Source organism: Lutra lutra, chromosome 8 (genome assembly GCF_902655055.1).
Source record: "Lutra lutra chromosome 8, mLutLut1.2, whole genome shotgun sequence".
Taxonomy (NCBI): domain Eukaryota; kingdom Metazoa; phylum Chordata; class Mammalia; order Carnivora; family Mustelidae; genus Lutra; species Lutra lutra.
Window position 1 is genome coordinate 36,877,882 of NC_062285.1, and position 21,693 is coordinate 36,899,574.

The following is a 21,693-nucleotide window of genomic DNA, read 5'->3' on the forward strand; positions in this document are numbered from 1 at the left end:
GGGGAGCCTGTTAAAGGGGGAGGGAGCCGGTAGAATGGGTACAGTTCTGATTCTGTTGCCGGGTATCTATAGGGGAGACCCAACCCACCCCCAAAGTTTGGAGCTAGCAGTGAGCCCTGGCCTAAAGTGGGAGACTTAGAAGTCCTCACCCCGCTTCCCTCCTCCCTCCCTTTCTTCCTCCCCCTCCTCTTCTGTGGCCCCCTTTCCCCCTCCCCCTTTCTTCCTCCTCTCTCTCCCACTCTCCCTCCCCATCCCTCCCTCCCTCTCCATCTCTCTCTCTCTCTCTCTCTCTCCCCCGGTCTCTCTCGCCCTCACAGATGGGAAGATTCCTGGGGGAGGTGGACGGCGCTCTCATGACCCAGCTGCTCAGCATGGGGGTGTTCAGCCAGTAAGTGGGACATGTTTCTCCCCAGACTGAATACACACAGAAAAGGCAGGAGCTGATGCTAACTGGTCCCGACAGATATCAGGATCCTGACCTCAAACACCCACAGTGAAAGCCCCAAAGAGCTCCCAGAGCTTTCTGAAGCCAGAGACCAGACAGGAGGTGGAGAGGGGTATAAGGTCATATGGGCCCTTAGAGGGAAAACCAAATTTGCTGTTCCATGTCTTCAAAGCAGTGGAAGTGCAGAGATGAAATTGTCTGATCGCCCATCCTCCCTCCCTCACCCTCAGGAAGCCTGGGAAATGGCAACCCTGCAGCAAACCCCCACCCCGGGTGGGGGACGGGGTGGTGAAGGGGGTGGGGAAGGTCTGACTTCCCAGGTCCTGTTTCTGATTTTCAGAGTGACCATGTATGACTACCAGGCCATGTGCAGACCCCTGAGTCACCACCCCAGTGGTGCCCGGCCCCTGGTCAGCGTGAGTGTCACCCCAGACCTTTCTTCCCACCCACTACCCCCAGGACCCCACTCTTGACTGGGACCAGAAAGTACTGTCAAATCTCCCCCCCCCACCCCTGGACCCACACCCCTGCTCCCTGTCCTCAGCCTGCCCCTGCCCCGGGCCTGTGGGTCTTCTCTCCGGGGCTTCTGGAGATTGTTCTGGCGGCCCCCTGAGGCAAGAGCCTCTGGCAGAGAAAGCAGAGGGCAGCCCCTGGATTGTTTTGTTCCTGCCTCGCATGTAAATGCTTTCACATGTATCACAAAGGATCCCAAGAACAGCATCAAGTGGCTCATCAGGGAGAGAACTCGAGGAGTCCTCCTGATGGGCATGGTCGAACCCCAAGTGCCCTAGGAATTTATCACATAACAGTTGTAAATGCTCCCTCTGCTGGGAAGGGGTGGGAGGTGGTGGCAGCCAGAAGAGGCAGGGGGGAAGCTCCTCCCCACACCGAGCATGCTGGTCTTTAATGACGGTGCCCAGGGGAGCGCCTCACCAGGGGCCTGGGCCTGACCCTGTGTCCCCTCTCCTTCCCAGCCAATCTCTGCCCTCCTGACCACTGCCAGGTGGCTGGTGAATGAGCTCTTGCTGTGAGTGAGGTCTGCGCCTGGGACGGGGTTGGGGGGGATTGGGGGGACTTCATGCAAGTGTGCCTTATGAGGGAGCCCTTTGAGCAGGAGCTGCATGAGGTCCCCAGAACCCCAGAGGAGGCAGGTGAGATCCCTGGGTGTCTCGCACCGGCTCCCCAAACACACTGCCGCCCAGTGGGGAGGCTCCCTGCTCACCCAGGAGCCCCAAGCAGGGAAGGGGTGTCCTGGAGGAGAGGGGCTGGACCAGGGGCCGCCAGGGAGCTCTGGTGCTCCAACCCGTCAGGCCCCTGGGTCGGGAGGGCACGGGGTCTTGGAGATTCAGCTCTGTGTCTGACAGGGTCCTGCTGGAGTGGAGTGCATGGGGCTCCTGGCCAGCGGACAGTGGGGCCGAGGGTGAGTACGCAGGACTGCAAAAATGGAGTGTTTGCTCTCAAAGCCATTTCAGTAGGAACCTGTCACCTCTGGGCGGATGACAGATGGGATGGGGACTCTGGAGAGTCCACGGCTCCCATCTCACCCCGCCAGGCCCTCTCTCATGGCCTCCCCTCACTTCTGGCTCCCCTCACCTCTCTGTGTGACATCATACCACTGCCATCTCGGGACACCACTGCTCCGTGTGACATCATTCATTCCATGCAACATCGCCACCCTGTGCCATCCTGCCCTCCATGTGACATCGTGCCCATCACGTCCTGGACAGCCAAAGCTGTCTTCCATCACTGTGAGTAGCCTTGCTGAGGTTTCTGGGGGTGCGGGGAGGGACTTCAAAAAGGGACTGTCCTCGGCTCTCCATCCAAGGAAGTCTGAGCTCTCTTCATCCGGGGGACCCCTAACTCAGAGGCCCTCTCCCACTCAAAAGTCCCATCCCTTAAGGCATGAGGGTGTCACCCAGATCTTGTCCCACACAAGTATAGTCCTAGCCCAGGGCAAACAGAACCTCCAGCCATCTCTTTGGGTGAGCTCACTTATGATTCCAAGGGGAGGAAGGCTGTGACCACGTGCAGGTAAGCAGCCACCAGGTCCCCTCGTGGAGCAGGAATCAGGGGTGCCTCCAGCTCCCTGTGTCCACCGAGCTCCCAGCAGTGTGCAGGGTTAAGGGGGTGGCAGGTGGAGGCCTAGGTCTGGTCACTTGGACACTCTGGGGATAATACATCTCCTGTGACCTTGGGTCTGAGGACAGTGCCCTCCACAGGCCCTACCGTGAACCAAAGAAATGTCCTCTGTCTCAACCAGCTGTGACTCTGGACTGCTCTCCCAGAAGAGCGAAGCCACTTGACCTTTAAACGCACAAGGCAGTCCTTGGCTTCCACTCCCAGGGTAGCTGGGGGGTTCCCTACCACACAGACTGTCTCGCTTTAACCAGCCTTGCTCAACCCCTCCGTCAATAGAGCCTTTTCCATGGGGTTCTGGAACATCTCCACTGCCTGGGCTATTCTCCCCACCCCATTTTTGTTAAGAGTTTGGCTTCCTGATGGTGTCTGTGACAGGAACCAGGAACCACGTGTCACAACCCATTTAGAAACAGGGCCCTCCTCCCTCTGCATGGGAACATGGGCCAGGGGCACAGCTCCCCTCCCTGCCGTTCTCTCCCTGCCAGCAGCTGCATCTTGCAAACGCTGAGAATGATCTCCCTCGGTCTGCTTATTCACAATTTCTCCTCTTCAGGGAACCTGCCCCTGGAGCTTCTCCCTCCTGCCCAGGAGGCCTGGTTCAGCCACTCATCCATGTCCTCAGTGAATAGCGCTGGACTTGGAGTCCAAGGACAAGGACTGAGTGAGGCCCTGAGGGAGGCCCTGTCCCAGCTGCGTGGAGGCCCACTCTAGTCTGTCGTTGTCCGCATGGTCCCTATCGCTGTCATGGAGATAACCTACCCACACAAAGTGGCTCGGGTGACTGGCCCAGCCCTGAGCCAGCCCCCACGGGGGACGAGGCCAGTATAACTGGGCTCAGGAGGGAGCAAAGCCGGCCCCCAGGCTCCTGCAGGCTTTAGCCAGGGTGCCCACTCGCAGATTCCGAGGGGTCCACACAGCCAAAGTGCCCAGCAGCAGCCCTGGAAGGTCTGGTGGAACCGACTAAGTGTGCAGAGCCCCGACTAAACACTGTGGTTCTTCCCCACAGTTCGCACTTCTCTGCCCACAGACTGGCCTTCCCTTTTGCCTTCACGGTCCAGTGGGAAGTTTCTGGGTCTGGGCGCTCTCCTGCTAACCCCTGTGTGATCCTGAGATGGGGGGTCTATGAAATGGGGGTAACCCTGCCCCCCCTCCCCATTCCACAGATAGGCACCAAGAACCCAGGAAGCGCAGAGAAGTGCCTGGAAGAAACAGACGTGCTGTGTTAACAAACCAGGGCTGCTATTTTGACCAAAAATAATGTCGTTCAGTCCGTGACCCAGCCCCCTTTGGCTCTTTGCTCACCCCAGGCGCAATGTGCGTCCTCCAGGACTGGGCTGCCCGGGCCTCTGCTATTCGTTTTTCCGAGTCCTGCTCGCTCCATCCTTTGTTCCTGAGGGGACTCAGTGCACCGCTAAGGAGCCAGAAAGCTTGGGAGCTGTGTCCCCTGGGTTTCGGCCACGCTGGGCCCTGGAGGCCCCTGCTGACTCTCTCTCCCAGGCCCAGGCAGGCTGGCGCTCAGCCCTTGCTGCTCTGCTCAAAACTGGTGGGGGGGGGGGGGCTGGGCGGGGGGGGGGTTGGTTAGGGAGCAAGCCTAGGGCTGGTCTGCGCACTGCATGTGCAGAGCACAGTAGCTAGACTTGAGAAATGTCACCTGTATACAATGAATGGGGGGGAGGGGTAGGATTAAGAAACCAAAGTGTCCCCCAAGTCACCCCTTGGCCCTCCTCCTGCCTCTGCTCTCCTCTCAGACCCTGGATATCAGTGCTGATTGGAGACTTCAAGGGGTCCCCACCCAGCCCTTCTCCCAACCAGCTGGCTTACACTGAGGATAAGGCTTCCAAGGGGGGAGGTGGATTTCCCCCAGGTCACGGGGCTAGTGTGCTAATCACCCACAGCCGAGAGCCAAGCCCCCCCCCCCCCCCCCGTGCCGGTCTGCTGCCCTTCCCACTGTGACACCATCTGCTCCATTTATTCTGTCCCTTTTCCTTCCCTGTGTTCCTTCCTCCCCTCCTCCCCTCCAAGCCCTGAGAACCTTCTGACAAAGGGACAAAAGGGTGTCCCATTGCATAGTAGTGACCGTGCCTGCCAGCCAGGGTTGCAGCTGAGACCCCCCAGGCATGGCTTCCTGGGGCCCTCTCATCTGGCAATGGCCCTTTCCCCATCTGTAACTGTCTCCCTGCAGCCCACAAGCACAAGAAACAGGACGTGCTTCAGCCGTGTGACACAGAGTACCCTGTGTTTGTGCACCAGACGGCCATCCGGGAGACCAATGGGATCATTGAGTGTGGAGCCTGCCAGAAGTAAGATCCGAGGGCAGCGCTGCTGTCCGCAGCTGGGTTCCTCCCTCCCCCTACCCCCCCCCCCCCCGCCCCGCCGACACACCGCTACACCCACACCCACCCCCAAGCCCCCTCCCCATCTTTGCTTCCTCTTTTCCTTCGTGAAGGAAACATGGGCTGGGGCAGAGGGTAGGCTGGCTGGGGGCACTGGACGGTTTGGTAGAGGTGGTCCCGAGGCCAGATCTGGGCCCACCCATCCTACCCCAGGCTCCAGAAGAAAGGCTCCCACAGCCCCTCTCAGCGGCCCTTTCAGTGTGGGTCACACACACCTGCTTAGCCCACAGCAGCTCAGTGTCAGCCAGCGCCGTGCAGGCCCAGGGGCATCCGCAGGCCCTGGGAAGGCACCCGGAGGCGAGGATAGCGGTGAGGAAAGAGGCCAGTCGGCGCCCCCTCAGAAACCTGTCTGTGCGGAGAAGCAGGCCAGCTCGGGAGCCCTCTCGGGAGTGGTGGGCCGGAGGAGGGCTCCTTGCGCTCTCAGGTCACACCGGCCTCTCCTCTCCGCTGCCTGCCTGGAGCCCGTGTGTGCGCCCTGCCCGTGTGCAGGCCGTGAGACCGAGCTGCATCCCACCGGCTCCGGCCAGCGCTGGCCTGAGGGGGCAGGAGGCCTGACAGAAACTTCTCTCCTGCCAACTCCCACCCCGACCTCGGGGACCTCCCAACTTGCGAAGTTCTGTGCTGGGCCGCCTCTAGGGTGTCCACTCAGCCAGCTCAGCCATTCGCCAAGGGCTTCTCGGGATGTCCCTTGGGACTCCCCAGACCTCAGGGGAATTACTTTCTAGTGTAACGCCTCAGACTTGGCATGGGACGGTCCTACTAGTGTGTGATGTCGGGTGGACGGTAACCTCGCCAGAGCGGTTTTCTGGGAACTCCTGTGACTCGTTTATCTCAAAGGCTTGTCGTGAGAATGAAGTAAGTGGTCTGGTGTAAGGCACGGACTTCAGGGTAGACAGATTCGAGTTCAAAAATGCTCTGCTGCTCCGCAGTTCTGTAACATTGGGCAAGTTACCTCACCTCTTCTAGCCTCTGGGTTCTCCTCCACGAAACAGGAACGACAGCAACCTCCCTCGGAGTGGTGGCGGTTAAGTGTGTGTGTGTGAGAGAGAAATCATCCACCCCAGAGGAAATGCTCAGGAAGTGGCAGCTACTGTTACATAAGGCACCAGGCCTCGTGCAGACAGGCTTTCCCTGATCCCTTCCTCCCTCCCTCTGGCAGCTCTCCAGGGCCGTGTGCGGGCGCGCTCTGCCACCTTGTGGCCAAGCCTGAGCACCGCATCTTTCCGGCACGGCCTGCCCTCGCCACACATCCCGGTCTGCTTGGGACAGTCTTGATTTATGCCTGCTGTCTCTCAATATATTAATGACAATTCCTTTCCCTCTCAAGAATTATCTCAGTTTAAACTTCCTCACCTCCAGTCTGCTAGAGGGCAGTACAGCTGCAAAGGCTTGTGGGTAAAATAAGCCCTGAGAACAGAGTTCCTCTCCTAGGACTGTGCCTGCAGCTGCTCCTCATCTGACCAGCCTCACGGTTCTGTTCCTTCCCCTGCCACCCCAACTCCACACTCTAAGTCCCCAGAAATTCCCTAGAAGCTCCAAGCTGAGCCTGCCACAGAGCGGTTCCACGACCCACTTCTCTCTTGGCCGCAGGATATTTGTGATGCAACAGATTCCCAGCAGTAACCTTCTCCTCCTGGTGACAGACCCCACCTGTGACTGTAGCATCTTCCCACCAGTCCTGCAGGAGGCTACAGAAGTCAAATATATCCTTCCAGCTTCCGGGAAATGAGGGCTGGGGGAGGGATGGAGGTGTCACTGAGGAGCTCAGATATTGAGAGGGGAGGCCAGCCTCCCTCCCCACCATCATCCCCCGCCTCCCACCCAGGACTTCCGGATTTGTTCCCTAACCCACCCCCCCAACCCCTGGGTGCCTTCTTCTGCAAGGCTGCTGGTCCCACCTGGGCTAGGCTTTTCCCAGACTTAGTCTCTAGAATCTCCAGAATTCGCTGCTGTCATGAGGTGTTCGCCTTAACAGTGACTTCCGCACATAATGCCTCCGTCAAGTGTGACAGGCTACGCTCGCAGAAGCTTCGAAGGAGACCAGATTCCTGCCACGCCTTCCATCCAGAAGTAAGGGCTGGAGGGGGGCAAAGGGGCAGGGCTTGGTCTTCATCCGCAAATCCTGGGCTCTTGGACAGGGCCTGTGCATTTGCAGATGGGAGCTGATGCTTGTGAATGCAGCCCTGCCTGTGCACGTCCGTGGAACACATTCATGCGTGTGCATGGACATTCAGGCCCCTATGGCATTCACATATGGAGGCAACCAGGAGCTGAGGGCCAAATTTCCTAGGGTTTGGGCCCTCAGTGATTTCAAACTCAGCTATCCCATATTGCCTTCATTACTACTGCAGTTAGCTCCAAATGATCTGAGCAAATAGGAGGAAGCTAATATATGCACATGCTAATGACATTAATTAAGCGCCCACTATGTAAGGTGCTTTTAGCTTAAGGCCTCAAGCTGGGTGCCTTACTCATGGTATTGTCTTTGTTGAATATGACTGCCACAAATAATCCACATCAAAGAAGTTTCCAGAGTTGATGGCTTCCCCAAAGTCATCCTAAGAGGATGGTCCCACGACCACTATAAGACTAGGGACAAGCAGAGGCTTGGACCCAGTTCTGGGCTGAGTACACAGCCTCTCCTTTGCCCTAAAAAATAGGCAGTCTAAAAAAGATGGCAGTGTTTCCTCCATTTTCTGGGATTTCCCTCTTTCCCCAGGTTTTTGGCTATTAGTCCCAGAGGCCCTCCTCCCTCTTCCTTGCCTCATCCTGAAGGCTACCTTTTCATCTCTGCTCTGGGTTCACAGGAAAATGCCCAGGAGTGTGGCGGCACCTCAGACACCTCGGCCTCACTCCCCATGCTCCTGCTGCCTCTGTGTTCCTGGGGGCTACCACCCCAGCTGCTGCGGTGACACCCGCCCAACCTCACCACTGTTTTGACAAGATGATCCTTCCAGAGACATTCTATTAATTTATTTTTTCAGCATAACAGTATTCATTATTTTTGCACCACACCCAGTGCTCCATGCAATCCGTGCCCTCTACAATACCCACCACCTGGTGCCCCCAACCTCCCACCCCCCACCCCTTCAAAATTCTCAGATCGTTTTTCAGAGTCCATAGTCTCTCATGGTTCACCTCCCCTTCCAATTTCCCTCAACTCCCTTCTCCTCTCATCTCCCCTTGTCCTCCATGCTATTTGTTATGCTCCACAAATAAGTGAAACCATATGATAATTGACTCTCTCTGCTTGACTTATTTCAGTCAGCATAATCTCTTCCAGTCCCGTCCATGTTGCTACAAAACTTGGGTATTCATCCTTTCTTTTTTCTTTTTTTTTTTTCTTTTTTTTTTTTTTACAGCTTTATAAACATATATTTTTATCCCCAGGGGTACAGGTCTGCGAATCGCCAGGTTTACACACTTCACAGCACTCACCATAGCACATACCCTCCCCAATTTCCATAACCCCACCCCCCTCTCCCAACCCCCTCCCCCCATCAACCCTCAGTTTGTTTAGTGAGATTAAGAGTCACTTATGGTTTGTCTCCCTCCCAATCCCATCTTGTTTCATTTACTCTTCTCCTACCCCCTCAACCCCCCATGTTGCATCTCCTCTCCCTCATATCAGGGAGATCATATGATAGTTGTCTTTCTCCGACTGACTTATTTCGCTAAGCATGATACCCTCTAGTTCCATCCACGTCGTCGCAAATGGCAAGATTTCATTTCTTCCAGAGACATTCTAAAGAGTCAGCCCCTGCCGTGGGATCCACCTCACTACAGCTGGGTTATCACCCAGGTCACTGTTCATCTCAGTCTTGGGCTAATGGTCCCTGCCTCCTGAGATTGCCGAGTGGAACCAGAAACCACTTCTTAAAGGCCTTCTAGGGAGCCTAGTACCATCCTTTCTACCTCCTCTTCAGGAGTCCAGCGTGAGCTCAACTTGGACCAAGACAAAAGAAGTTAATTGCATCTATTCTCCAGAAGCCCAGACCCAGCCAAGGGTCAGCTGTTTCTAATGAACCTGGTTGGTCTTCAGTAGAATCCAAGAACTTCAAGGTGTGAGAAAGAGGGACAGAACGAGGCCAACAGCAGAAATGAGATGAGGAACATACCCCCACCTGAAATAGAGCTTTCTCAAAATGAGATGCATGGTGAGGGGATAGGTCAATTTCCTAGCTGCTGCTCAAAATGGGGGGGGGGGGGGGGGGGGAGGGGCAAGGAAGTAACTAGTAATGGGAAAAACCCAGAATAGGAACAGGTATTAAATCCTTTTATATTACTGTGGCAAGTCTGCAAACTATGGCTTCTAAAACTTCTAAAAATGTCTTTACAAAATGCTAACATACAGAAACTTTTGCATCTGAGTAAAAGCCAATAGGGTAAAATATATAGCTCTTGCACTAAAAGGTGATAGAACAGGGGAGGTCACAGTCCTTCACAGTGGCCTGGTGAGGGGTCTCCTGAAGGCTAGCTCCAGACTCCCCGGGAGGGCCAGCTCCCGCAGTGGTCTGTTCTAGCCACTTACCTTTATAAAGGAGACTACCCGGGACTGAGCCCCATGCCCCATGTCAGGCTCCCAGCTCAGTGGGGAGCCTGCTTCTCCTCCTACCTCTGCCTCTCCCCATGCTTGTGCTCTTTCTCTCTCTCAAACGAATAAATAAAATCTTTAAAAAATAATAAAATAAAATAAAATTTTAAAAAAGACTGCCTGACTCTATCCCTGGGTTGGGCATTTCAAGGAACATTCCAACATGCACAGCAGAGTCCACCAGGAGGGGAGCTCTATCCGGGAACTTACTCTCCACATGCACACCTCCCCCAGGGTCTTAAGGCCCTGGAGCTTCCTCCTCCCTCCCCCGAAAACCTGGCTCCACTGTGAGAGCAACATTAAAGGCAGAACCATGTAGAAATTCTGAGGTGGCCTCAGAACTTTAAATTCAACCAACCTCCAAAAAGGAAGTCCAGCCAAGCCCCAAGATAAGCATGGACAGGGGAGACCCTTCTCGGCCTCAGGAGACCCTTCTCGGCCCTCCACAATTCAGAGTACAAGCTTCCCACCAGCCAATGGCCCCACTCCCCTCCCTGTACAGTGGGCCAACTTTGAACAATGCATTCATTGCTGTATTTGTAAAATGCCTTACATTACTGATTAGATGATGTCACTTTCACCACTTAGTCTCACAACAAGCCTGTGAGGTCAGCATTAGCAGCCCCACTTACAGCTGAACAAGTAGAGCCTCAAAGAAGAGAGTGACTCAAACTCACTTGCTCAACCAGTTTAAGTGGCAAAATAATGCTAGGAATGGCTAAGGCTTACAGGTACCTGGTAAGTAACAGGTATTAACTCATTTAATCTGGCAACAATCCTCTGAAGTAGGTACTGTTATCTGTCCCATATTGTAGACCAGGAAACTGCAGCAGAGACCTGAGAACTGGCTGCAAATTACTGAAGGAGCTTTGTGAGGTTCGAATGTGATATTCATGCAGTGTGCTGGGCATACAATAAGCACAAATTACATGTTAACTACTGTTAGTCTATTACTCCTTGGGGCGGAGAGAAGTTGGCCAAGAAATGATAATGTGGATGTCAAGAACAATAGGCAAGGATCACAGGTGTCCATCTGGCACAACAGGGAACCCTTTCTCCAGCCCCGTCAAGTGCCATAGCTCAGAGCTTCCCCATCAACTGCATGAACACTTCTTGACTTGCTCAGGCACCTTCACCACCAATAACACGCAGCGCCCACGTGCACCCCTCTGCCTCTCTGTCGTTAATAAACGTTCTGGCCTTCAACAGCATCTGACCCCTATTACCAACTCCCAGACACGGGCTGCTTGTTCCTCTCTCTAGGACACCAAGCCTGTCTTTTTTTTAAGATTTTATTTATTTATTTATTTGACAGAGATCACAAGTAGGCAGAGAGGCAGGCAAAGAGAGAGAGGAAGAAACAGGGTCCCTGCTGAGCAGAGAGCCCGACATGGGGCTCGATCCCAGCACCCTGGGATCATGACCTGAACTGAAGGCAGAGGCTTTAACCCACTGAGCCACCCAGGCGCCCCAGCAAGCCTGTCTTTTGAAAGGCCTGACCTTCCTGCCCACCCAGGGAGAACATTTTCAGGCAAATTTATCAACTCTCTTGGCCCTATCACTTAAAAACCAAGATTAGGTGCTCACTTCAGCAGCACATAGACTAGAAACCAAAATTAGGAAGTGCTGGGACAGCTCCTGGCCTTGTTTCGTCTCCTTCATCCCCGGGTCTCTGGATGGCCAGGAGGAGACTATAAAATTGGGAAATCACTTTTAGAACCAGTGGAAGGAATAAACTAAGCTTTCTGAGAAACTAACCTTGCTCCTCACTTGGGAGAACGGAATATTCTTGTGAGCTTAGAAGACCAGAGCCACTATTTTTCCTTTCTTCTTTTACCAGAACCACTATCAGACAGCAGGTGGCGGCCTGACTCAAGCTAAAGAGTCATCACTGATGGCAGGCGAACGGAGTTAGAACCAAAGCCACTTAATAAATGACAAGATTCTGTCAGCCTCTTGAATTATCTTTTCTTAAATGACCCAAGAACTCAAAGCTGCTGTCAGATCCTCCTTCCTCAGTACCAGGAATAAATTAACTACTAGATCCAGCTAATAATTTTGTACATTTCGATAGAAGTGCTTTCCTGTAGAACAGTTCACCTCTTTATAATGCTCGGTGAAGTTCTGATTCGGAAGGGCAGGGAAATGGAAGCATCTTAAAGTAAGAGAAGTAAATATGGGGGAGGGGATCACAATAGGAAGAAATCAGAGCAAGAGTTCAGCAGAAACACCCGCCAATCACTATGGAAAGTGTGAGAAATGTTGATCTCAGTGAAAGATGCAAAGAACCTAAGCCCATTTTAAAAGGTGAGAAAAGGAATGCTGTGACTGAAGCTAATATTCTAGAGACAAGGATATTACTTGTAAGGATAAATTGTAAAGCAACACTGCCCAAGGCCTCCTTTAGGAAACCCAGAGCCCTAGCATTCTACAAAGTGAAAATTCAAACTTGTCCTTTATTTCCCTTGCAATATCCATGGCAATATCATACAGAGTCCTCACCTGAGAAAGGGAGCATACAGTTTTTAGCAAAAAACTAAGAAAAAACCAAATGGTTCTTCATAATGGCTCAAAAGAGCAGAATGCAATCCAGTGTTCTATACCCAGGTGATACATAGGGAAACCCTAAAGCTGTATCTATACCTAAAAATGAGAATTCGGGGCACCTGGGTGGTGCAGCTGGTTAAGCATCCAACTCTTGGTTTCAGCTCAGGCCATGATCTCAGAGTCAGGAGACTAAGCCCCGCGTCTAGCTCCAAGCCTAGCATGGAGTCTGCCTGAGGTTCTCTCTCTCCTTCTGTCCCTCCCACCCATGGTCTCTCTCTCTCTCTAAAATAAATCAATCTTTAAAAAAAAAAAAAAAGAATCCAAATACTGGAAATTCCCCTGCAAAGACAATTTACCCAAGGCAAAGGGGCACAGATTCCTCTCCTTTCTTAAATTACGCAAACGGTTAACAAACCCCCAAACCTTTAGGTCAACACATGAGATTTAATCCGAACTGTCTTCTTATTGTGAAGAGTGTAGCACAAGAGTCACACTTGGCCTTTCTGAGCTTCAGTCTCCAAACCCAGAAATGAGTGATAACTAGTTAGTTCACAGGGAGGTGGTTATGAGTATCTGAGATACCAAGTCCTTCAACAGAAACTTTCACATAAAGTATCCATTATGTTGGGTATTATTTTGATAAACTTTAGTCATAAATTAACTACCCCTTGGGGTTAGCTCTCCCCTCCATTCTAAACCTCATCCCAGTTGTAATGAAAGCTTAAGAAAGGTCAGGAAAAGTGAGTTGGGTATAAATAACTTTGATTTGTGCATTCAGACCGGGAAGTCTCTGATAATTTCTTAAGCTTCGGTGTCTAAATTAAGACTTCAAGGCAGGTAAGTTGAGTCAATAAAACATTTCACGACCAAAGTTCATATTCCATTTGGTTCTTTTTATTAGAAGTTGAGAATACAGCAAGTTTAAGGGAAATCCCATGGTGAATGGAACCATCACACAGAGGCCTTTCTGAAACCCCAACCTTCTATGATCCCCAAAAAATGTGCTTTGTGGCTTCAGCAATTTATAAAGGGGAAGGGGGAAAATACTGAAAAAGGCCACTATTTAATGGTTAAAGAATGAAGCTGTAGAGGTCCTAACCAGCCTAGGGCCAACGAAGAAAATTAAAATCTGCACAGAGCAAGCAAGCCTCTGATGCTGAGAGTAAGGCATTCAGGCGCCAACCTGGTGAGAGTTCTCAGCGAGCACTGTGAAGACCAAGTGCACAGTGAGGCTGTTGGTAGTGAGTTGCACGTAGACACACACACATAAATGGGCGCACACACACGCACTCACACACACACCCTAAAGAGGGAGATTTTTACTGGATGACACATCATCGATGTTAATTTCATTTTTCCTAACAGTTTGTGCTATGGTGAACCGGATTTAGCTCCTCCTTTGGGGTGTGGTATGACTGGGCCCAGAAACTTCTACTTCTGTTGGTGGTGTTACAGGGCTGCATCTTATACCCTGTATCCCAAAGTGCATGACTGAAGAGCAAGTCTGGCTTCTGATATGTGCTGTTGCTTCCATGAGACTAAGTGTCCCTCCTTCCAGATGGCCACTGCCCTGCTGGACTATTCCCTCAAAGGGAGGAATACTGTTCCTTATTGTGTCAGGCACCACACCAGTTCACCTACTCAAGTCTCTCGTTGGGTCCCTTGGTAACCAAGGCAGTGACCTTACCCAGAACCAAAATACTCTTAAGTCCTTCCCTAGTTCACAGCTTTTGCTGGAGACTGGAAGGGGAGAGAAAGGAGATTACCAACAAGACAACGCTCTGCTGGATACCAGACTCTTCCCATACGTCAAACGCCTACTGGAGGGTGCCAGGCCCCACACTTAGGGCTTCAATGTTTAGTTCTAAAACCCACAATCCCCAAGATGTAACTCAATCACCTGAAGCCTTGGGTGACAGCAAGTAACCCAAGACTCAAGTGCTATTTTGGTGGTTTGCCTATGAGCCAAAATTAGAATTCTGTGAACCAAATCCTTCCCCTACCACTCTCCCTGACACCATAACAGGATACCTCTGGGGCATGAGCAAACTTTTTTCTACTCCTAGCAGCTCTTTAAAGATATGGCTGTACCAGACTCCCTGGCAATAACATACCAATTTCTTTTATAACTTCCCACCATGCTATCCCCAAAAAATGGGGTTTGGGGAATACTGATGACTCCATGGTAGGTAATGGACTGGCTTTCTTGTTCAAAGACAGCTGATATGTGTGTCATGACTAGGCTAAGACAGTGGTGCTAGAGGTGAAATTCACCTTTCCTGATCCAGAGGAAGCCTTCTCCCAACCTATGTACATGAGCTCAGGAGGCACCTGGACAAGCTGGAATCTCTTTTGTGGCTGGCTCCATGCCAGGAACTGTGATGCCAGGGAAAAGGTCCATCTGTATTCCCAAAACGAGGAAGGGTAGTTAGGGCAGTGACTTTAACAGAAGGATTCTGGGGCGTTCCTGAGCTCCACAGCAAAGATACAGAAAACTGTCACATCCCTGCAGATAAAAATCACCACAAAACTGAATAGGATGCCATGAAGTAATCTGATCAGCCCCTGGGCTAACATTTCCAGAGCTCCTCCTACTGTCTCCACTACCCCTTTGCTGGCATAATTGACTTTCCCAAGTAAATGGCTCTACTCTTTAGAAGGGGTCACTCTCAGCATAGAAAACAAATCACTCTCTCAAATGATACGTTAACTAGAGCCTTTAACACATCCTGTCAGCCATTCACGTGCTGCTTCCACTGAGAAAACACATACAGCTTCCCTCTACCTTGGGACTCCCTAAGGCTCTCAGACATGAGAGTGGTCATGTGATCACTGGGCTGGGGCTGTACTTTCTGCCCCACAGGGTCCAAGGTATGCCAGCCTTTAGAAGGCACCCTGGTGCACCAAGGCATTATACATTCTGGGGCCATCACCTGATCCTCCTACAGTCACTTTGTGCAAAAATTGAAACAGTGTGTGGTACTTGCATGTTTCATTCTGTACAAAATTCCCCTCCCTCCCCTACCCCTATGTTTTAAACGTTTATATAAATTCTTATTTAAACAGTGAGTTAGAAATCTTATTTACATTAATTTCTTTGTTCTCCCAAAAGAGCATCTAAAATCACATTCCCAACCTTTAATAGGATATAAATGTTCACCTAAACTAGTTTTTAAATTGATTTAAGGAGCGAGAAAGGGAGAAGAACGAACCACCAGCTAAACTGTGTTCCCATCTTCTACAAAGAAATGTGACACGGATCAGAAGCCAGTTTGCCAAGGTCGTGCAGAGCCCTCAATCAGTAGATCCCAATTATAAGTCAGGGTTTGGGCCATTTCTCCTTTTCTCCAAATTGATGCACTCCATCCTTTGAGGTATGATTTATTTTGTTTTTCTCTTCTCAGTAGTGTACCAGGTGGAGCCCCAGGGGCATCACAAAGCCCACGAGGCTGTCAAAGTTTGGGGGCTCCTCTGGCACTGGCATCAATGGCCGGTAAGGGAGGCCTGCAGACGCTGCAGGCCCTGTTCTGGGTCACAGTCCCCGGCTTCTGGAAGGTGTCACAGTGCATCCTCTTCACTGCAGCCTCCACCAATCATGAAACGGAACTCCTGGAGGTTTGAGACGCCATGGAAGTGAACGAAAGCGCCAGCAACCACAAAGATGTGAAACAGCTGATGAGAGTGAAACTGGAGGGGGGTGGGGGAGAAACCCATTCATTATTAAAGTCTGCTAAAGAGTCTTCAGGTTGTTTGTGCTGAGCCAGGGCAGGGAATGGAGGTTACAGAGCTCAAATTCAAGGTGTCCACAGATCTTGGACATCCATTAGGCATATCACATTCTGCTGAACTGAAGGCCAGCTGTCCCCAAAGAAATCAAGGTGCTACTGCTAAATTCTAACCATGAAGATGTGTACGCATATCATAGGAGTATCTGGTGAACTCAGGCCAATGGCATACACATACTCTTGCTAACAGACTACATGGCTACAGTTAGACACAGGGAGATTTTCCTGTTTGCTGAAGAAAGCTTTTATCACGGCATTAAAAAGCACCAGAGCTATGGCCAATTTAAATGTTGCTCTCTCTCAAAACTAAAGGGATTTCCAGGATTAGGTAGAAGGTTAAAACATTATGTCTTTCCAGCTCTAAGACTCTGAAATTTCACAAACAACATACCTTATCAAAACACTAGGAAGGTCAGGCCTTTTCATTCCTTCTCTAATCAGAAGTGGTCTACAAGCACATGAGCTTTTTTTCAGATTTAATCTCTTCTGTTGAATGCTAGTTCATTTTTTAAAAGGGATCTATCAATTGCTCAGTGCACCAACATTACTTCAAAAATTAAACTATTCTCTCATTATCATCTCAAAATGAAAAAGTACAGTGGCAAAACAGTATTCATAAATAGAAAGGTATTAACTTCAGAGGTTAAACTAGAAAGGGCCACAAGTCACATCCCAGGAAAAGGTTCCTAGGAAATCAAAGGGGATTCATTCTCAAAATAAGTTGGGGGTAGGGGGCTATCTCCATAATTGATGTCAAAATGATGAGAAGGCAATCTCCAAAAGATAAATTAACTAATGTGAATCTGAAAAGGTTGCCTAAATTAGCATTATATTCATTTTATGGAGGGCTAAATTAAACTTTGAAGACTGTATGATCAATTTAGTTTACAATAATCAGCAACAGGTCAAGGAACAGAATTCTAAAGGTCAGACTTCATATCAAACAACTCTTCAGGGTGCCTGGGTGGCTCTGGGTTAAAGCCTCTGCCTTCGGCTCAGCTCATGATCCCAGGGTCCTAGGATCGAGCCCCGATCTCTGCTTGGTCGGAGCCTGCTTCCCCTCTCTCTGACTGCCTCTCTGCCTACTTGTGATCTCTGTCAAATAAATAAATAAAATCTTTAAAAGAAAAACTCTTCAATCCTGCACCTACTGAAAATGTTTCAGGCCATTTTCAATTACAAAATTTTCCATCTATTGGACCCTTATATTTCTTTCCCCTTCTCTTTCCCTCTCTCTTAACCACAATTTAGTTAGCTCTCCCTCCTCTCTTGCTACCAAACACACCTAAACACAAATCTCTTGTTACAAATCACCAAATTTTAGTATCAAAAAGGACTCTGCTAGGGGTGCCTGGGTGGCTCAGTTGGTTAAGCCTCTGCCTTCAGCTCAGGTCATGATCTCAGGGTCCTGGGATCGAGCCCTGCATCAGGCTCCCTGCTCAGCGGAGAGTCTGTTTCTCCCTATCCCTTTGCCCCTTACCCCTTGCTCATACTCTTTCTCTGTCAAATAAATAAAATCTTTAAAAAGGGGGGGGGCTTTGATAAACAATCTAGTCAATCACCCTCATTTTCTAAATGAGGAAACCAAAACAAACTAAATGCATTCCTTGCCAGTTCAGTGTACTACAGGAGCACAGACTCTGATATTAGACTAGCCTGATTCAAATTCTACTTTTTTCACCCAGCAGTAACTTGTCCTAACATTAGACAAGTTACCTAATCTCCCTAAGCCTCATTTCCTAATCTATAAAATGAAAACATTAATAACAGTTGTCATACCTTATAGGGCCAACGGATTAAATGAGGTAACCTGTGCAAAGCACTCACTCAGTACCATGCCAGCCACCAAGTAAGTGTTCAGTAAACGTTAGTCCTCACTGTACTTACCATTCAGAGACACACAACTAATGAGGAAGAGTTACAACTAAAATACGGGTCTCTCAATTTTGAGTCTAAAACAACTTCAATTATTTCACTTCCTGGTCTGCCAGTAATATACTATCAGATATGTATGTATACATACTAACTCCCCCTGGTGATACTTACCCAGATATCACACTTGCCAGGAAAAAAGCGTTCAGGGATGCGGGCAGCATAGAGGGCGGCGCCTGTGATATAGAGGCTGGCCATCAGCATCAGCCAGCCGATCTGCCCTATGGTGGCGGCCTTCAGGAATCCCTCTGAGATGACATAGTGCAAGGTAGGAATGATTCCACTCAGGCCAAGGCCCAAAAATACTCCTGGCAATCACAAGAATAAAATAAAGTAAAAATGCAGAAGAGAAATAAGGAAGAAGAAATATTACAATATAGCACTAGTAACTCTATAAACAGTATTTCAAGTATGATGCTTCTTGTTTGAAAGGAAAAAGGTGGTTCTTCAAACGCTGGGATAGTGCCACAACAGACAGCAGCAACTGTGTTCTAGAAGACAGACCCATTTACAAAGGCAAGGAGCCTCCTGCTGAGAGAGGCTCAGCTTAACAAGTCAGCAGTCCTCGATGGGTTTAGAAATGTGTTGCTAAGTGCTTCAGGTACAGACAGCTCTGGGAGTTTGTTTAAACTTCCCTCAATGCTTCCACTTTGTAGACAGAGACTGCAATACAGAGCAATTTCATATATTTCGTCTCCCTCTGAAGCAACAGGGATTCCTGGCACTGAAGTGGAATGGAAGAGCAGGGGTGGGAACTGGGGAGGTTAGAGGAGGTCACAACTGCTCCTGAAAGCTCCCAGACCCAAAAATACCAATCTGGTATAGAAATCTATCAGAATCATGCCACCACAGCCCTACTGCCTTCAAAATCATCTACAGCAGTGTGTTTCAAACTTCTGGATATGACTTAGGTTATAAGATCAACTAAGTGAATCTGGATTAGCATTTTTTTATTTTTCAGTGAACTACAATGAAATAAAAATCAGACTGTCACAAATGGAATGTTAAGTAACAGTCTGTAAAAGCTGAGTAATGTATGTGGTGTGAATTTATGAGTATATACACAAATCTGTGTCAGTTGAAATACCCCGGGAACATCTCACACCCAGAAGCCAGTAACTGCTCCTACATTTTGACAGAGTTAAAAATGACCTTTAACTCTCTAAACACAAGACAAAAAGCCTATTACTTGTTTGGGACATTACCAAGTAAGTTGCTGGCATGCAACAATATATGTATGCACATACACATGATAAATAATAGGCATCTACAAGAGAAGAGGAAAATGGCAACGCTCATCTCATAAAAGGGAATCAACCAGGCCTAAATAAAAACCTTTTCCTACTTTTACTCCTCACTAAAGAAAAACCATCACAATCCTGTTTCACTTGTTATTTTCCTCTACATGCTAAACAGAGGCTCTAGTGGTTTTGCCTACCATTCTGGAAGTCAAAAGCTCAGGAGCTTGGTTCTTCTGATGTGTATACAGTAGAATGTTCAGCTGTACTCTCATCACCTGTGTTGAAGCAGGCTTAGCCCCACAGTTAAGTACTGCTGAAAGTCACCCCTGACCACTGCTTCTCTACTTAAAAGGGTCAGTGGGTAGACTGTTGTGAACAGTGGTCATTAACAAGAAGTTAAATTCTAACTTCTAACCTTGTAGGGAACTGCAGATGTACTATGGCTTGGATTTTAATACGAAATGGTTTTGGGGTTTGGGCTGGGGTTTTTGTTTGGTTTTTTAAAGGTCACAAGAAAAAAATACTCCTTTTACTACTACTTGTTCATTCTCAGTAGACACCAGGTTTGATAGTGAGGATAGAACACTAAAGGATATGGTCCTGGCTACAAGGAGTCCCAGTCCAGTAGGAAACAAAAACACGTCCCTGTGAGCTCCCCACTCCTAGAGGAAGGCTCAACCAGAGGTTTTTGGCTTTCCACACAATCTCCATCGAGACAGGCATGATTCTAAATATAAAAAGCTTCCTTATCCCTGTATTAGAAGAGATGTATGGTACTTACGTTGGTAGAATACAATCAGTATGAAGTTTTATTTACCTAAGCAGTACACATTTTCGAATAAAAATACAAAACAAAAAAATAATGCCAACAAAAGAACTAATCACTTAAAAAAGTACACTCCAAGCTGATAAAGAGTAATCATTTTTAACAAAGGTTACAAAGACATTGCCTTATGGACAGTATATAGTCATAAACTCAAGTGAATTACAAATATATATACATTGACTCATAAAGCTCACCATGCCCCTCAACTCCATGCACTTTAAGACAACTAATGAATACTACCATATTAAAAGCCCCTGAAGAACAGGAACTATGACTTATTTATCTTTGCATCACAAGTATATAGCAGAGGACTTGGCACGTAGACCTTTAATAAATGACTGGTAAATTAGCAAACGCGCAATGTAAAACCCCCACACCTCTTACCTGCTCGTACTCCTCGATACTGAGGGGTAGCAAACATGTCCCACTGGGAAACTATAATGGCCGCAATGCCCAGCACACAGATGACAATCAAGTAGATGAAGCAAGGTTGTGGATTACAGTAGAAAGAATAATAAAGCCATGGAACAAAACTTCCCATAATCAGAAGAGCAATACCAGAGTAATCCAGTCTAAAAAAGGAAAGAAAGTCATGTGATATTAAAAAGCACAGCCCACTACAGACAGGTTCCAATTACTCCCCTATGACATGAGCTAGCAGTTAACAGACAAGAGGCAAACAGGAATGCTTGCTTTAATTAAAAAAAAAAAAAAAATTTAAGTTCCCATCAGATAGTATCAAGAATTCTGGCAATTCTGCCAGATGCTCTTCCCTAACCACTGACTCAAATACTTGATTACAATGTAGACTTTTAAATACTTACTTAGAGAAGAGCCGGGAGACCCCTTCTGAGTGGCAGTAGACTGTGTGGAAGAGCCATGAAAAAGAAAGGCAGAGAATGGCCCCCAAGAAGAATAATCCAAAGACCACCTTCTCTTGCAGAGGGGCCACAAAGGAAATGTTTGGGCGAAACATATAAAAGATCCCCAGGCACAGGAAGAATACACAACCTACAAAAAGAGTAGAGAGAGAAAAAAGAGGATCCTTGTCAAGAAACAGTGTTGTGTGTTGATGAAGTTCTCAGTCCTTCACAATCACAATATCTGAATCAAAAGCTCCATGAGAAAGATTTTCCAAATAACTAAAGCATATCCACAATTCTGGTCTACTTCAAACACTGCTGGTACCATATACTCCTCAGCTTCAAAAACCAAGTGTTTTTGTATAGGAATAGTACTTTATTTATCTAAGAGCATAACCCAAAAAGAAACCAGACAATGCTACTACTTCTTAGAAGACTAAATTTGTCCACTTCTACCTCTAGGTCTAGGATAAAATTTCATTTAGAAAGTTTTTGGCACATATGCTGGAGCCCAGCTTTCAAAGACCCATTTTCTGTTTGCTTTTGCAATTAATTCAAATGCCTCCAAACCCTGTCAAGAAATACAGCTTTCGGGGTGCCTGGATGGCTCAGTTGGTTAAGCATCTGCTTTCTGCTCAGGTTATGGTCCCAGGGTCCTAGACTGAGTCCTGCATTGGCAGGGAGCCTACTTCTCCCTCTCCTCCCCGCTCGTGTTCTCTCTCTGTCAAATAAATAAAAATCATAAAAAAGAAAAGAAAAGAAAAGAAAGAGAAAGAGAAAGAGAAAGAAAGAAAGAAAGAAAGAAAAAGAAATACAGCTTTCCTCCACCAGTAGCTGTCAAGGAACACTATGCTTCTCTGGTTCTCACTGGTTGACCCAAGAGATTCAAGAGTTAAGGACAATAAAATGCCTATTCATTCTATTTCAT

General features: G+C 48.7%; 2 protein-coding genes across 8 annotated transcripts in view; one reads left to right on the forward strand and one right to left on the reverse strand.

The window, feature by feature from the left end:
• Positions 1 to 7,928, forward strand: part of CACNA2D4 (calcium voltage-gated channel auxiliary subunit alpha2delta 4) — a 114,470-nt gene extending 106,542 nt beyond the window's left edge. Inside the window, exons 30-38 of the mRNA XM_047742879.1 lie at positions 318 to 388; positions 786 to 861; positions 1,420 to 1,472; positions 1,810 to 1,865; positions 2,173 to 2,193; positions 4,767 to 4,884; positions 6,568 to 6,680; positions 6,965 to 7,047; positions 7,785 to 7,928. Of these exons, the coding sequence (XP_047598835.1) occupies positions 318 to 388; positions 786 to 861; positions 1,420 to 1,472; positions 1,810 to 1,865; positions 2,173 to 2,193; positions 4,767 to 4,884; positions 6,568 to 6,680; positions 6,965 to 7,047; positions 7,785 to 7,889 (696 nt within the window). The 3' untranslated portion in view covers positions 7,890 to 7,928. The remainder of the gene's footprint in view (positions 1 to 317; positions 389 to 785; positions 862 to 1,419; positions 1,473 to 1,809; positions 1,866 to 2,172; positions 2,194 to 4,766; positions 4,885 to 6,567; positions 6,681 to 6,964; positions 7,048 to 7,784) is intronic.
• A 5,062-nt stretch (positions 7,929 to 12,990) lies between these two features.
• ADIPOR2 (adiponectin receptor 2) overlaps positions 12,991 to 21,693 on the reverse strand; it is a 104,615-nt gene continuing 95,912 nt past the window's right edge. For all 7 annotated transcript variants that reach the window (XM_047740446.1, XM_047740442.1, XM_047740441.1 and 4 more), the window contains 4 exons: positions 20,727 to 20,913; positions 20,287 to 20,474; positions 17,950 to 18,143; positions 12,991 to 15,805 (listed from right to left, as the gene is read on the reverse strand). In XM_047740446.1, the coding sequence (XP_047596402.1) occupies positions 15,677 to 15,805; positions 17,950 to 18,143; positions 20,287 to 20,474; positions 20,727 to 20,913 (698 nt within the window). In that variant the 3' untranslated portion in view covers positions 12,991 to 15,676. The remainder of the gene's footprint in view (positions 15,806 to 17,949; positions 18,144 to 20,286; positions 20,475 to 20,726; positions 20,914 to 21,693) is intronic.